This window comes from Esox lucius, chromosome 12 (assembly GCF_011004845.1).
Source record: "Esox lucius isolate fEsoLuc1 chromosome 12, fEsoLuc1.pri, whole genome shotgun sequence".
NCBI lineage: Eukaryota > Metazoa > Chordata > Actinopteri > Esociformes > Esocidae > Esox > Esox lucius.
The window spans coordinates 22,503,720-22,521,364 of NC_047580.1; the positions used below are offsets into that span (position 1 = coordinate 22,503,720).

The window sequence follows — 17,645 nt, forward strand, 5'->3', positions numbered from 1 at the left end:
CTTATTGTTATTCAGGCAACACCATGTGGGGCTCGTGTTTGTCATGGGATGCTTTTTGTTCCAGTCATGCCTTGCGTACGGCGCGGTGTTCAGCCTCGTTGAATATGCTCTTTATTCTTCTGTTCTTTTAGGTCAGCCAGACATTCTGCGAAACACTGACAGTAAGTATTTAACACATTCTCCAACAGGACAGTTTTAGAAGGATTGGTCCGGTCGGTCATTTCAGTACGACACATTGTGTGGGTGTCAAGCCTGACCAGAGGCCCCACAGTATCAGTTGATAGAATCATGGCACGGCCCTCTCACTTTTGTCCTTGTTTCTTCATTGCACTCATTGAACTCATGTTTTCCTAAAGAAGAGGCTTTTCTACTTTGAACATTTTCGCAGTTAGCGTCAGCTTAACTGTCTACATGAGTATTGACCCTGTTGGGTGTTGTCGCCAAGACCTGTTACCGAAAGTTTGACTTACTAGAATGCTGCTAATGTTGTTCTCCATTTAGCCACAGCATTACCACTTCAGCTGGAATGAGCTTCTCCCTTGTCTTCATTTTTTGTCTAAGTCAGTGGTAACAGACGAGGCAGGAATGAAATGATTTGATATCATGGAGCTGTCTCAACAAGAATATGGGGAAACTGATTATTGGAGGGGATACCTCCTAGGCAGCCATCCAGTTGTTCTATGACATAGTTGGGGAATCTACTGATCCCTTGCAGATTGTTGACTAGTGCCGCAGAACCACTGGGCATCTCCTGGTGGACTGAGCTGAAGGCTGCCTAGTTCGATTTCACTCTGTTATTATTATACTTCATTTCAGCACGGACCGCAGACTGAGACCAAGGTCTCTTTAACAGCTGGGCCCTGCGCATGCATGTTTACACACACAGTTTAGGCACAGTGATAAAAAACCAACTGGTAAAAGACCCGTCAACAGACAAAACAAGATGATCACAGATATAGCAGAAGACAAAATGCAATGCTTTAAACACAGGTATAATTCCCTTAGAGGCCTCAGGCTTTAGTGGATATTACGCCTGGCAAGGACTGTGGGGTGCCTTATGTGTAACCTGGGACAGGGTCTTTGCTGAAATCAATATTGATATTACAGCCAATAATAGGACTGGATTTTCTAAACAAATGCAGCTCACAGTGAAACAGTATACAGAACCTACCAATATCTCTCTCAAATACAAGTAATGCCTGGAAAAACAAGTCATACCCGTTTTTTGAAATAGTTACACAATTCCATAAATATGTGCATATCGCTATAACAAAATGTACCAACTTAACATGGCGTTTGCATGCATGCTGTAACAGCCTTACCGTAACACTGTTTAAAGCGTGGCGGTTGTATGCATACTTTAACCCAAGAGGGGGGATGCATACAACTGCCATGTTGTATGGGAGTCATATTCCTTTGAGCTGGACGTTTTGGAAGAGGCGGAGCTGGTGTGATTGCCTGAAGTTGGCTCGGTGGTTGCCTCAACCACCAAATGGCTCGGCCAAGCGGGTGTCACTCTGAATGTGGTCTGTGGTGCATGGTGCCCACCACATAAATGACTTGGAACTCCTAGCAACATTCCTATTTTTAACAATCACTGTTGGACCAGCATATAGGTGTGAAAACCGATGACAAGGCCAGCAGTTCGGAATGAGGGCTACCTGTCCCTCTCTCACTTGACCTTAGCCCACTTCTTAGTAATGTGGGGCAGTGTTCTTTCGGTCATTCCAGTGTCTCTGCAGCCTGGGTGTGGCTCTCCAGAGGAGCACCTCGCTCTTGGTAGTTGAGGCTACACCACTTGGTAGCCTCCAGGATATGTAATACAGAGCTACACTTTAAAAGAGACCTAGCTAAATAAAGTTAGAAAATATGGAAACTCTTCGGCCATATTCAGGCAAGTGGATCTTTATGCGTTGCAGGAAAACATCTGAGCGTCCCTCCTGTAGCGTTTCCACCTGGTCCATAATACCCTGGCAGGGTGCACTTGGAGGGTCACTAATCCCCTTGGCCCTCCGTTGCTCCAAAAAAACATGGCTTGCTGATGTCTTCGGCTTGTTGGAGGGGAATCCGGGATAGCTCCCATGGAGCCTGGACGTACGGTATCAGGCATGCCTGCCAATTCGGTGTGCAAGGTCTTGATATTGGAAACAGATGGGCTCTGCCACCATTGTCCCGGATAAGGGTCTGGCCCCAAATGTCTATGCTACTATTCAGTCAACTGCTCTCCGTGGATCTTAGGACCCTCTCCTACAAAAACCTTTGTTCCTGACAGTAGCCTCAGTGGTTATCTCCATGCATATATCAGGGTACCCCTTCTGTATTGAATTTGTTGAATGTGCATTTTAATCTGACATTCCGGTTCAGTTTGAGACAGCCGTGTGTTAACTCCCTGTGTCTGGTGTGTGTTATGCACATACATAGAACAGACTCAACTGTTGAGGTCATGTGACCTGCTTTTTGTCTGCTTTGCCAATGCCGGCAAGGGGTAGGGCATTGTCTAAGCTGAGCCTACCCCACAGGGTGGTAGAGGCTATTTCTCATAACATAAGAGACAGGGCACGGCTCCTTTGGCACTGTTCTCAGAGCTGACTGTGGTGGATATCTGTGGTGTGGAAGGGTAGGCATCAACACGCAGGTTTATGAGGTTCTGTTGCCTTGGTCCCACAGCTCCCAGCCTAGCTCATAGTTGGCTGTCGGCTGGGAGAGGAGAGAGTGTATAGGGAGCTTTTGTATCACGGGTTGCCCTAGGGGGACAGCTTGCCTGTGGTCAAGATGGTTTCCCTTGTGTTGGATGCCATGGGCCGCCTCAGTCATCTGCTGGACAGACTGAAAGGGAACTTTAGTTCATGTCTTTAACTCTGAGGTGTGACACTTTGTTTGCCTTGCCCCATCAAGGCGTGACCTCATTCCTTTCTTCATGAAAAGTTTTGAGCTATTCAGAAATTATTTTCTTTCAAATGATGAAACAAGAAATATTTTATCAGCACCTTACAGTAAACCCTGAAATGGAATTATTGCATTACCTGAATTATTGCTTGGATACATGTGATAATTGCGAATATCACTTTTTTTTATATTAAATGAATTACCCTTAGATGTAGAACAAATGGAGAATTCTATAAATTACATTTGTTATGAATGAAGGTTGTAAAAAATGACATCCCAGCCTTTACGCACACTGGAAGAGCACACTTAACCCCAAGATTCCTTCACGTTTTTACCTTTTTTGTAAAGTCCTATAGTAATTTTTTTATTTGAAAAAAGTCATCATATACTGAACAATTTTTTTGCGAACTAAACTGGTTATTATTATAATTCAATGAAACAATCACATTATATATTTCTAAAATGGTGAAACATTGAACGTGTATTAGTTAAATCAGACTGTAAATGCAGGGAGACGACCTAGTCTTTTAGGACATTTTGTCATTTTAAATATTTAAATATATATTTTACACATGTTCATACAAAAACGATATTTTCAGAATGGGATACATAGTGTAGAGTACATTACAGAGTAAACAAAACAAGATGACCTTTGGTTGGCAGTCACTGTCTGTTTACTGTGTTTTCTAGAAGCTCAGAGGTGTATTTGAAACATGATCACTACTATTTACAGTATGAGAGCATCGTTAGAAGAGGCAATTATTTCAGTGGAGTGGATGGAGCTGGCTGGTGTGCCAGTGATAAGTGTGGAATCAAAGGGGGAGGCTGAGCTCTCAGATGAGTCTCTCTCTACCGAGGTTAATGAATCTACAAGGCCAGCTGTCATCTAGGGAGGATGACAGCATCATAGCAAGTCAGTCTCATAATGTGTTTTTCCTGCTATTTTTTAACCAGGTTTGAAGCAATGTTTTTGGGCTGAGAACATTCTCCATAACGCATAATACTACTTTGTACAGAACAGCCTTTGTTCTTTGTATGTTAATGTCCAGTTCCGAGGTCCTGAATTTGGTCCCTGACATGTCTCAAGTTCTCAGGTTCCTTTGGTCTTCTTTTTCATTTAACGGTCTTTTCTCTCGTTCTCTCCTAACACCTATCTTCACCCCTACTGTTTCTCTACCTCTCACTCTCTTTGTGATCTCTCTGTCATCCCACACAGCTCCTCTTTTCCCTATCACCTTCTCTTCAGTTTCCCACACATACATTCTATTTGTCACACATACATTCAAAAATGTCTTGTAAAATCTTGGGGTATCTGCCTCCAGATCAGTAGAAAGGTGCGGTGCATTAGACCTCTTATAATGCATAACACCAACAACTTAAATAAAGGCCGTTGATGGCATGATTCATAGCACTGCACCTGCTTATGAATAGCAGACCAACCGTGTTGTAAGAAATGCCATCATCATACATGATCTGACGCTAGCGGTAGGTCCAAGCCTTAGATGTAGACAGCAGGCATGGATAATTACGACTGTGAGAACTGGAGGTAACTCTGTCAGTGATAGGGCATCACTGTCTCTTTCTCATACTGCTGTAGATGATGGCTACCACCTACTGTGTAAATTGACACGTGTACAGGATGTTTCAGATACATCAACGCTGTCTTGAGTTCAATTTCCAGTGTCGTTTAATCAGTTTCATCTGCTAAGCTCTATCTGTGCTTGGGGGAAAAGTCACACCAAGGTTATAAATATAATTCAGTCTCTTGATGCTATAAAAATACAATGTACAAAGAAAGGACTTTTTGGAGTTTATGGAGTTTGCTCTGTTATGTTTCTAACTGAATCTTTTCATCAGATTTGTGATGGTTTCAAAGTATTGTTACTTTGTTTCAGCGGCAAATGACATCAGCTTGTATATTAGAAACAATATAATTTTTGTTAATGATTTGACTTGAAAGCTTCTGATGTTTAAAATGATCTGTGATTGGATATACATGAACAATAGGTTGTACATGCCTTTGTGGACCAAACTAAGGGATGTGAATACTTTCTGAATGCACTGTACGTGAATGCCATTAACAGCATTTAGCCTCTTAAAATTATTTCTTGCTTACATTAGCATTGTTAGCCCTCAGCTTACCTTTTGATGGATAACAAAGCTTGTGTCATACAACAATATCACCTTGTGTTCCAGAAATACTGTATTTATTCATTAGTGGTCATTCTTGTAGAAAGGATATGGCCATTTTAAAAGTGTGACTTCGTTACTGTGTGACTTTGCCCTAGAGCCACTGATCAACCCGGTTAGTTAAAGCTTCTGTCACTTTTTGCGTTCGTTTCTACCGAATATTCTTTGATCTCTGAGTTTTGAGTGGGAGATTTTGAGACAAAACAGCATGGATTACAGATTGCACAAAAGAGAACTCTGGTGAGATCAAATTGAGATGCCCAAGGCAAGGCTGCAGATTGTACTGTTGAGTGAAATGGCAGCCCGTACTAAAGTTTTGGCATCAGTTTCCTTGCTGCAGGAGTCTGTTTTTCAAAGCCAGTGGGGTGTCGTTGTACTTAGCCCTCGTTTCTGGAGTGATTGGGAGCTTTCCACTTCCCACTCCTCTTCCCTTAGACTGCATTATGCTGTGTAATTACAAGGCTGCAACTTGTCTATCGTGAATTAGGCTTTATTTATAGGCATGTGCAGAATTTGGAGGCCTGGAGTTCCAATATGGTGCATCTGTAAAATCCAATAAACAAGTTGCAAGACTTAGATCTCAAGAAAATATATATGATAGAAATTGCTTTATTATAATATATGATAGAAATTGCTTTATTATAATAAATGATAGAAATTGCTTTATTATAATAAATGATAGAAATTGCTTCCCTTACACCTAACCTTAATCACACAGGAGTGGCAGCACTTCCGTCTGTGCCAAACACGGTGGAAAACCAGACAGACTCTCCATACATAACTTATATTTGTGAACCAGAACTCGTTATTAGCGGTCTATTCTATCGTGTATTGGTGCGCATTCATATTCAGGAGGGTGAGTTGTGGAAAAGCTATAGATTTTGAATAGGGACCTTTATCTATAGGAGAGAACTTTGACATGAACTGTATCCCTTCTAGTGTGCAACTTTTGGAGCTCTGCCCAAGCAAGGCATTTAATTAGGTTGGACTCGGTCCTATGTTCACACATTTATCTTTCAGATATTTTGATGATCATGTCAAGTTGCGTGAAAAATGCTAATGTTGGTACGAGGAATCTTTGGTAAAAGTGTGTTTTAAAGCAGTGTCACAGACACTAAACCTAAACTAAATATTGGTGGCTGTCAATCCTGGTCCGTGGATTATAGGCTAAAGAGCCCAAAATGACACATTTTGTAATTTGAGTATAAATTCTAGCGATTTCTAAAGATTAGTTTTAAGAAAAGGTCAGGTCTGTCATAGTGACATCTTACAAAAAAAGTGCTGAGATCTTCTGCATGAAGACCGTACCGTGAAGCATTACGGCTAGCCAGCTTTGATCATTGTTTCATTTACTACACATTTCAGAGGAAGATGATGACAAGAGCTCTCCCAGGCTTTTTGGAGCCTCAATGATTTTTATCTTCGTTATATTTTTTGCATTGTTGGAGGACCTTTATTCATCTGTGATGTCTGTCTTTCAGCAATGATTATTATAAATTCCTATGTGTATTTCACAGTGGATATATTTTTGAAGATTTCTTCAGGCTCATGAGGTCCACCAAAGACCTTTGCAGTTACAGTGTTGGTGATTAAATACACATTCTTAACTGACATAGTTTTTCAAGTCAGTATTGTCATGTAGGTTTTCGTAAAAAACTTGAATATTACATTGAATAGTTGTATTGTCAACCATTGCACATATTTGGCATCAAGTCATACAAATGTGACATCAAGATGTTTACTAAATAAAATAGAAACATGCTTAATATAACAATAAAAAGCATTACAGCGCCTATCTATTTAATAACAATTTACATTACGGTTTTGAAAACCAGAAAGCTTCAGGCAGCTTCTCCACTATGTAATGTCGAATCGATGCAAAGTGTGTTTTGTGTCTGGCAAATGAAAAATACAAAGGGATTTGATCAATTTACAAGGGAGATATGACTGGGGGCTTGTAACTTTCCAGAGCGGGAGACATTGTGTTTTCAGTCTGCACATTTAGCCCAGAGATTTACAGAGGCTATTAAATTCTGACTTGGGAGCAGTGGGATGAAAAGAAAAGTAGATTGACATTAAGGGAAGGTGTTTATAGGATGTGTGTGTGGAGTAGGTCAGAGAGGTATGACGGGGAAAGGCCATGGAAGGCCTAGTAGGTGAGGCGTAAAATATTGAGGGTAATGATCAATTTGACAGGAAGCCATTGATGGTAGTGCAGAGTTGGGGTTTTGTGGTCCCAGGGTGAGGTGCATGTGAGGCACCTGGCAATGGAGTGCTGGACTTGCTTTAGCCTTTTTGGGGATTTTGCTGGAAATGCCAAATTGGACTCCAGGTGTGTTTTCACAAAAGCTGGATTCCGCTACTGGGTCAGTAAGGGATGATTTGATTCAGAAGATGAAAGATGTTGAATTTGTTTGCTCTCAAGGCTCTTTCATGAGAAGAGCCTTGAGAGCTACCTGCAAAATCTCAGTTTTATTGTTGTTGAATTTTAGTAATTGAATGTCATCCAGTTTTTTATGTCCACGAGACAGGGGAGGAAGGACATATTTGCCATATAAATGAATATATAACACTACAAATATTTTTCTGTGCTTGGATGTGCTGAAAACATTTTTCAGGGATGTGATTTTTTTAATTTTATACAGATTTCCTTATGTTATGTCCAATATTCCGGGTCTCACGTGGATGATTCAGATCTGTGGAAAATATTAGTGGATTGGGGTTGTGTTGGAAAGGTGAAAAGTATTGGGGGGTTTATTGCATTGTCTGGGGTACTTGAAGATTCAGAGAGAAGCCAGTATCATTTTCACTGCTAGCCCTTCTGTCTTTTTAATATTTTTTGTAGACCAGAGACAGGTGTTTGTGATTGACAGAGGGACAAAGTATTTACTGGTCTTATCAGCTGCTGATCCTTTGGCTGACCACACTTCGACCAATACTTTAGCTTTTTGTGCTTGTGTACTCGGTTTATTTTTATGTGACGGATATATGAGATAGTTATCTTAATTCCTCCATTTCAAACTGTTCTGTTGCCTCCCTGTGGGCAGTAGTGCACACGTATTAGTGACACAGCATCCGTCAAGGTTTTTGCCACCAGTATGAGGGTGTCACTAATTTAATTCCTTTACAAATGAATATGTTATGCTGGATTGTCGAACGTAGTGATTTCAGTTGGTAAAAAAGCAAGAGGTTCATCAGCTTCCCCTTTGTCATGGCTTACAACATGTTTTCCCCTAGCTCCGTCAAATCCCTGGTTTCTATGAAAGCTTACATGATGATACAAACACGTTATTGAAGTTGTGAAGTCATTTTTGTATTACTTCATTAACGTAAAATGAAGTCTTGGCAATGCGCTTTAGAAGAAAAAGAAAAAAAGAACGGGATTAGCAGTAAATTAAACGTGTTTAAGGGAGCGTTTAAGAGGATTTGGGCCGAGGTAATGAGCGGATGTGCTGGGATCGGGAGAACTTATGTCTTCATTCTGCTGAGGCTAGTTTACCCATATGGGGGATTTAAGCCCATGTTATACATGGAGTGGAGCCAACTCAGCCCAAGTTGTTTCCCCTCTGCCCTAGGCAGGTGTCTGGGATGAAGCCCTAATCTATCTCCACTTACATGTGAAACACAGTGATAAAAAGGAAGAGGTCCTTTCCACAATGTACTAAGCTCTTTTGAAATCACGTCTCACACCTTAAAAAATGAATCCTTCAAACCACACATTTTTGTATTGGTATAATTAGAGTTATGTGAGGTGAATTGCTTATTCCCTTGTGAAGTGTTTATTTTCTTTTTATTATATTTTTACATTGTTTGTGGTTCTCTTTCTTAGTATTGAAAATTTGATTTGATTCTCAATTAATTTACCTGGTCAAGTCAAATTGCTCATCTAAACTTCTTTTGAACTATTTTAGTTCAAAGTTCCATTTTTGATGCATATTTAACAGGAACAACATACATATTTTAGCATTATTTACTCTTTATACACAGTTGGCAACAACTCCACAGCGTATGAGAGCACAAGAGTTTTAATGAATAAATATTATTTATTTCACATTGGTTAATACAGAAAAATCAAGCTTAGTCCAAGGTCTCTTCTTGCAGTCACCCACCCTAGCATAAGGAGTTGCTAGAGCACCATGATACAAGGCTGGCCTATCCAACATCCACCAGTCCACTTCATTGGTAGTTCTGAAGATACATGAAAGTTGTTAGCTTTTTCAAATCCCTGAAACATACATATATATATACATATATTTTTATTATTGGGAACCGGTCTGTGAGAGCAACTATACACCAATCAGCCATGACATTATGACCACTGACAGGTGAAGTGAATAACACTGATAATCTCATTATCAATGCACCTGTCAGTGGGTGGGATATATTAGGCAGCAAGTGAACATTCTGTCCTCAAAGTTGATGTGCTAGAAGCAGGAAAATTGTCAAGTGTAAGGATCTGAGCGACTTTGACAAGGGCCAAATCGTGATGGTTAGACGACTGGGTCAGAACATCTCCAAAACAACTGCCAATTGTGGGGTGTTCCCGGTCTATATTGGTCAGTGCCTTTCAAAAGTGGTCCAAGGAAGGAAAAGTGGTGAACTGGACCACGGAGCAATGGAAGAAGGTGGCCTGGTCTGATGAATCATGTTTTCTTTTACATCACGTGGATGGCCGGGTGTGTGTGCGTCGCTTACCTGGAGAACACACCAGGATTCACTATGGGAAGAAGGCAAGCCGGCGAAGGCAGTGTGATGTTTTGGACAATGTTCTGCTGGGAAACCTTGGATTCATGTGGATGTTACTTTCACAAGTACCACCTACCTAAGCATTGTTGCAGACCATGTGCACCCTTTCATGGTAACGGTATTCCCTGATGGCATTGGCCTCTTTCAGCAGGATAATGTGCCCTGCCACAAAGCAAAAATGGTTCAGGAATGGTTTGAGGAACACAACAACGAGTTCAAGGTGTTGACTTGGCCTCAAGATTTCCCAGATTTCAATCCAATCGAGCATCTGTGGGATGTTCTGGACGAACTGATTCATGGAGGCCCCACCTCGGAACTTACAGAACTGCTGCTAACGTCTTTGTGCCAGATACCACAGCACACCTTCAGAGGTCTAGTGGAGTCCATGTCTCGACAGGTCAGGGATGTTTTGATGGCAAAAGGAGGACCTACACAATATTAAGCAGGTGGTCATACTGTTATGGCTGATCAGTGTATTTACCAAGTCTTTGACCACATTGCTAAGGCAGTACACCACTTTACCTCAGCTTCCTCCTAAATGTCTGTCTAATCTAAAAGAAATCTGCACTCTGATGCCTTAGATTTCTCATTCTATAAATGAGCACTTCTTTGGCTATCATCCTTTTCAGTTCTCTGTTGCCAATGACTGAATCAAACTGCAAAAAACTTTTAAACTTGACACTTAACACTCCTTACTCCTTAACTGTCCAAGCTATGATCTGATATACTGCACAATTAAGCACCTTATCCATGTGTATATTCATTACCTTATGTGGTGAACAATTATCCATCTACAGTATTTGTATGTTCACTTCACTTCGTATTTGCGTATCACTTCATATGGTGTAGCTTGATGGTGTAATTGACTGTTTTCCTATTCCTGTTCCAGCTCAAACTAGTTGAATAGTGTAATTTGAATGTCTTTGCATTGTAACATAGGAGCATGCCCATTATATTTCTAAATGAATAGTGGAATTATAGTGCCACAACATTTACTCACTAGGAATTATTTTAGGTGCAGTTGTTATAGGCCCAACTTCAATCAGACCTGCTGCCATCTCTATAATTATTAAAAAGGTTTGAAAGACAAATCAGTTTTAACAGTTGCACAGGGGTTTCTTGTTGACCCTTTCAAGAGGGAATCCTTTAGAAATATGATGGTGTTAGAATGGGGAGAGTTGCACATGTAAACTCTCTCCCCACCAGTGTGATATTGTGACAACCTATGTGACATGGCCTGTGCCCTCCTGGCTGTAACATTTCTATGTTCAGTGTGTTTTGGTTCTGTTTCTATGTTCTCTGATCGGTTCTGTTTCTATGTTCTCTGATCCAGTTTAGTCTTCACCTGTACCCTTTTCGCCCCTCATCATTTCCCTATTTAAGTTCCTCCTGTCCTAGTGTTTCTTGTCAGTTATTGTTGGGTATCATTGTTTGTGCCTGTTTCCTGTGATATCCGCAATGATATCCCTGTGATATCCCTTCTAGTTTTCCACGGCTTTAAGAGGAGTGACCGTTTTTCTCCCACAACAGGGCAGGACAGGATCCTGGCTGTGAATGTGTCCTGTTTACAAAAATCTGTGACTATTTTTGGTTTCTCAATCAGGCTGGGTGTCCTTAATTCTCAGAGGCTTTCACTTTAAACGAGTTCCCAAAAGCTCTGCCCTGACACCCCCACACCTGATTTAGTCAGCTAGTCATCAATTCATTGACTCACTTATAAACTGTCTGCGGAGGTCCCATGAGAGGTTTGGGAAAACCTGCATTAATATCACTTATTTCCTATCTTTTGTTCTCCTTCCAGCTAATTGGTGTGTGCTCTAAATTGTGTGGCACAGACAGCGTGAGTCATGCACTACAAGATTCTTCACTTGATTACTAGGGTTCCAAATATTGCGTTGTCTTTCAAAAACAATGGTGTGATTACATTGTTAGATGTTTCTAGAACAAGCTGTGGTTCAAAGAGGACCCATAAACATTTTCCGTCTGACATTTAGAATTGACACATTTGTCTTTACCGAAAACCGACTAACAAGGTTAACTCAATATTCTATTACAAAACATTTTAAATCCCAGTCTAAGTACAATATACACTCACCTAAAGGATTATTAGGAACACCTGTTCAATTTCTCATTAATGCAATTAGCTAATCAACCAATCACATGGCAGTTGCTTCAATGCATTTAGGGGTGTGGTCCTGGTCAAGACAATCTCCTGAACTCCAAACTGAATGTCTGAATGGGAAAGAAAAGTGATTTAAGCAATTTTGAGCGTGGCATGGTTGTTGGTGCCAGACGGGCCGGTCTGAGTATTTCACAATCTGCTCAGTTACTGGGATTTTCACGTTAAACCATTTCAAGGGTTTACAAAGAATGGTGTGAAAAGGGAAAAACATCCAGTACGCGGCAGTCCTGTGGGCGAAAATGCCTTGTTGATGCTAGAGGTCAGAGGAGAATGGGCCGACTGATTCAAGCTGATAGAAGAGCAACTTTGACTGAAATAACCACTTGTTACAACCGAGGTATGCAGCAAAGCATTTGTGAAGCCACAACACGCACAACCTTGAGGCGGATGGGCTACAACAGCAGAAGACCCCACCGGGTACCACTCATCTCCACTACAAATAGGAAAAAGAGGCTACAATTTGCACAAGCTCACCAAAATTGGACAGTTGAAGACTGAAAGAATGTTGGCGGGTCTGATGAGTCTCGATTTCTGTTGAGACATTCAGATGGTAGAGTCAGAATTTGGCATAAACAGAATGAGAACATGGATCCATCATGCCTTGTTACCACTGTGCAGGCTGCTGGTGGTGGTGTAATGGTATGGGGGATGTTTTCTTGGCACACTTTGGGCCCCTTAGTGCCAATTGGGCATCGTTTAAATGCCACGGCCTACCTGAGCATTGTTTCTGACCATGTCCATCCCTTTATGACCACCATGTACCCATCCTCTGATGGCTACTTCCAGTAGGATAATGCACCATATCACAAAGCTCAAATCATTTCAAATTGGTTTCTTGAACATGACAATGAGTTCACTGTACTGAAATGGCCCCCACAGTCACCAGATCTCAACCCAATAGAGCATCTTTGGGATGTGGTGGAACGGGAGCTTCGTACCCTGGATGTGCATCCCACAAATCTCCATCAACTGCAAGATGCTATCCTATCAATATGGGCCAACATTTCTAAAGAATGCTTTCAGCACCTTGTTGAATCAATGCCACGTAGAATTAAGGCAGTTCTGAAGGCGAGAGGGGGTCAAACACAGTATTAGTTTGGTGTTCCTAATAATCCCTTAGGTGAGTGTATATATATTTTCTTCAGATAGGACAACTATATGACTTTTTAGTTTTTTCTCCATACAGCTGTGTTTACAGAGGTCCCTCATGACATCACAGCACGGAGTGGTCAAGACGTGGAGATGGCGTGCTCCTTCCGAGGGGCAGGTCCCTCCTACTCCCTAGAGATCCAGTGGTGGTACATCAGGAACCATAGAGACTGGACAGAGAAAAAGCCCTGGACCACCAATCAGGTAGCTAGATGGCTCACCTTCTGTCACTACTGAGAGGATGTGGCTGAGGGGGTGTCATGTGACCAGTGATCACATAGATAGAGGATAGATAGAACATACAATGTTATTTTCAAATGTATTGCAAATACCAAAACATAGCTTGACATTGCTCTGTGATATGTAAGTAAACTCTTTAATCACAGCTATGCAGGTCAGGATTTGGACCAGCTAATGAAGAACCCAGGGTAAGGTTAGCATCAAGTAACAAGCCTGTCATTAATCATTACAGTAGGCCGTTATACCAAAAGGTTTCCCAGGTGACCCAAATAGTACAGACACAAGAGGAAGAAACAGATACTGAGGAAGTATCTAATGAGGCAGAGAGAGTAAACCGCCTGAGCTGGATAAAGCAGAGAAGGTTTTCCTTAAGGATGGATGCAACATTTTCCAATACTCCTGTTGTGTCTTTCCATGCTTTTTAATTGGAGAAGGGAGGAATGAAAAGAAAGTTCCTCTCAACCCACTCAAATTAATTATTAATGAGGTGCCCCTGAGGACTGGCTGTGCACGTCTTCTGCTGAATCATGGACCAGGTAGTACTACAGGACTAGGATATTGTACAGGCCGTGCTGGAATATTGGCATACATACAAATTTCCAGGATGAACCTTGGCTTCAGGTTGAAATGTATTGCTTTTTTAGTTCATGTTTCAAATTCATGTTACAAATCTAACAAATACAGTAACTGTGGAGATGGGTACTTTGGGAAACTGGTTTCACCTCTAGATCTGTTCTGAAGACTGGTGAAACTCCACATAACATAATGTGGACCATGTATATAGGGAATATCATGCATGGAGGGAACTGGTTTTAATCCAGCTTTGCCTTTTTGACGCTAAGTATCTGTATTACAACTGGCATTATTAGCCTCATTATCTATGTTTTGCTATCAAATTACGTATAAGTGGAATCCTCATGGATGTAAGGCATGCTTACGCAATGGGAAAATGTTTTCTTATTCTTTAAATCTTTGTCCTACAGGTTGTGCCCCAGGATGAGTTGTCAAAGGATGCTACCAAAATAAGCGTGAGTCATAGCTGCATTATGTCCTATCTCCTGTGTGTTGGCTGTCTTTTGTCACACTTGTGTGCTTTGTAACTTGTTGGCCATCTATGGCCTCATAACAAATGTAGTAAATATTTATATCTCTTAGAGATGCTGCAGAATTCTGCCAGCTACATGGGTTTCTGATCAATAGAAATACTTAGGTTGCAGTAAGTTGGTGCAATGTTTTTATTTGTTCTCTCATTAAAGCATGAATGCATCCAACTTTACTATTGCACAGTGCATTTGGCTCTTAATTAAAAAAAGGAGTGACTGCGTACTCCCTGCTGTAGAATGATCAGGAGTCAGCAGTACTTTTTATAGCTCATGTGGTGTGTTGACTTGTTGCTGCCAGGCTGGCTAAGGGTAATGAGTTGTTAACAGCGAGTTGAATGCTTGCACAGCGCCTCTTCAGCTTGCTGTGTGTGGGGAGTAAAAATCCCAGGGTCTTCCTCTACTCCCTTGTCTCAAGGAAAAGATGATGCCTATCTCTGATCTCGTGTTTCCTCCCTGGTTCATTTCCCTGTTGGCTGGCAAGCTGCTGCTGACAAACCATAATTAAATCACCAGCTGTGGTGTGAAGGAGGATGCCACTGGGCCATTGTTCAGCCAGTAAAACAGTGCTATGAGTTCCCACCCAGAGTCATTGGTTCCATCAGATACGATTGGACACCAGCCTTTCCCCACGAATATAGCTGACGGCATCAACCAAAATGAAAACACCAATTAGCTTCCCATGCACTCTGAGTTTAATTATTTGTATTTTATAATTTATGTAAAGTCAAGTGATGCTAAACCACACAGGCCTACTAACTATCAGTGTACTCTTGAAGTAGTACTTTGCTTTTGTACTGTTCACAAGGCTGGATTTCCTCTTTGAGCTTAGAGGACTGGGGCTGAAAACAGAGATAGACAGCCCCAGACGCATCTCAGCCTTGAGTATACCTTTTTGTGTGGGAGGAAGCTGATGAAGAGGACTGTATTTACTGTTAGCCTGGTGAGTCACTGATGTTCTCACAGTATGTGACCACTTTGTGGTTTTTAAGTTCTGGCGCCATACATTGTTTCACAGTGTATTATTAGCCACTGATTATTAGATCCTGATTGAGTAACGGCACGTTCTGTATCTGTGGTGCGACGCATTCGTTTAGGCTAGAAGAAGGAACATGGAAACGAATGGATTGGTGTCAGTGAAGGGACGTGGTTCAGGCTGTGTGTGTGTTGTGTGTGTGTGTGTGTCTCCTCACAGACCCACTCAATCTGTTTGGTGGCCAGACGGCTTTATTGGGCACATGTGCCGGGTGGCAAGGCGGCTGGGCTTCTGGCTGGGGCCGGTGAGGTTGCCAGCTGTACTGGGCTTGGGGAGGAGGACGAGGGACAGCTGCTCTGTAAGTGTTGCACTGTGGCGCATCTGTGGCAATGCAGCCAGCATCTCATTAGTGAGCTGGCTGCCAGACTCGCCCGGACCAGACAGCCTGGCTAACACTCACGCAGAGATGATTCGGCAAGAGGAGAGCGATGGGCAATGACATTTATTTTGAACAGTATGAGTGACAACAGACACAGACAGCGAGCGTGTGTCAACATGTATCAACCCACTCAAGTATCAAAAGGTAGTATTCCAGAATGTATCATTGCACTCGCGGATGCTAACAGACGAAACATCGTTGTGTCCCCGTTCTGCAGGTGGTCAAGGTTGCCGGGAGCAACATTTCCCACAAGCTACGTCTGTCCAGCGTTAAGCCCTCTGACGAGGGAACGTACGAGTGCCGTGTGATCGACTTCAGCGACGCCGACCGGAACGCCCGTCACCACAAGGTCAGGGCGTACCTGCAGGTAGAGCAAGAGGCCAACCAGAACCCTCCGCGGCGCCGCCACGGGGACAACTTTGAACCGGAAGGCATCAAGGGCCTGGCGGGCAGCACGAACCAGCAGGAGCATGGCCACCACAGCCACCACAAACCACCAGCCGCCGGTCGGGAGCTGAGGAAGAGATCCGCCGAGGCCGACAGCACCACTGACTGCACCGACAGCTGTCCTCTAGACTCCAGCGCTCACCCATAGCCACCCCTGCCGGCTCCTGACCGGCCCCAAACTGACCCTCGCCCCCAAAAACAACCTTGGCGAGTGGCTTCAGTCCCAATTGGCTACAGTGCAGTGAACCCAGACCTCTGATTGTCCCAGTTGATAGCTCTTCAACCACAGCTCCAGACGCTGAATGGCCTCCAGTGCTTCCTTAGTCCTAGGTCTCCTTTACCTGTCCTTACACCGTCCCATCTAAAACACACCAAGACCTCCCACTGGCCAAACCCCCTCCTATTCATACACACCTTCAGTGTCCATGCTGTACATAGTATTGTATATAGTGAAAAAGAGTGCATGTTCAACATGTTTTTCTTAGAATGTTTTTCAGTCATCTCCGGGGAACTGTAGGCTGGAATGGTTACTTGTTGCTTTGGTCATAAATGTTGGTTTGCGGATATCCAGTTATTCTACGTAATCTGTTTCTAAAGCCTTGTTTACACCTGGTGGTAATACGAGACCTTCGTTCTGATATTGTCCATTTACACTGGTATGACGTTATCCTGATAACTTATAATGCATCTTCTAATCGTCCGAATGTGGACAAGATCAGGACCAAGGCTGAAAAAAGCACCAACATTTACATTTGATTTGCCAAAGTGGAAACCATTTTATGGTGTTTCGTGCTTTCCCAACAGACTGAGTGTGTCCGTGTGTGTGTGTCCATGTGTGTGTCCGTGTGTGTGAAAGACTTGGGATGGGGGAAAAAAGATTGTTTCTTGCTATAAACTTTGCTTTGATGTTTTGTAAGAGATCATTGTAAAAAATGTTGTACATTTTAGAATTTCTTCTATAATGTTGGTCACACAATACATGTATGCTTTTATCAACTTAAATAAATTGTACATTAACCTATCTACTTTGACTGACTTGAATGTGTGTATCTTCATTTTGTATGTGTGTATGTCCTGGATGTTGGTAATAGATGGAAAATCGTTTAACATTCATTACATTCAAAATGAGAAATCAATGCTCCCAGAACCCTCAGCCTTAACAAGACCTGAGACATGGACAGTAACCTGTACTTGAACTTTCTGTGGAGTTCATCTTGTATGACTTCCAAATCAGGAGTCCGTGCAGCAGAAGCAGCAGACCTGTCTGAATCAGTTGGAGATGTGTGTGTA

At 42.2% G+C, this 17,645-nt stretch overlaps 1 protein-coding gene across 2 annotated transcripts in view; it reads left to right on the forward strand.

The window, feature by feature from the left end:
• LOC105022764 (V-set and transmembrane domain-containing protein 2-like protein) overlaps positions 1-17,376 on the forward strand; it is a 29,968-nt gene extending 12,592 nt beyond the window's left edge. Inside the window, exons 2-4 of one of the 2 annotated variants that reach the window (XM_010891460.5) lie at positions 13,191-13,357; positions 14,377-14,421; positions 16,126-17,376. In XM_010891460.5, the coding sequence (XP_010889762.1) occupies positions 13,191-13,357; positions 14,377-14,421; positions 16,126-16,503 (590 nt within the window). In that variant the 3' untranslated portion in view covers positions 16,504-17,376. The other variant, XM_034295731.1, reaches the window with a different exon arrangement.
• The last annotated feature ends 269 nt before the right edge of the window (positions 17,377-17,645 follow it).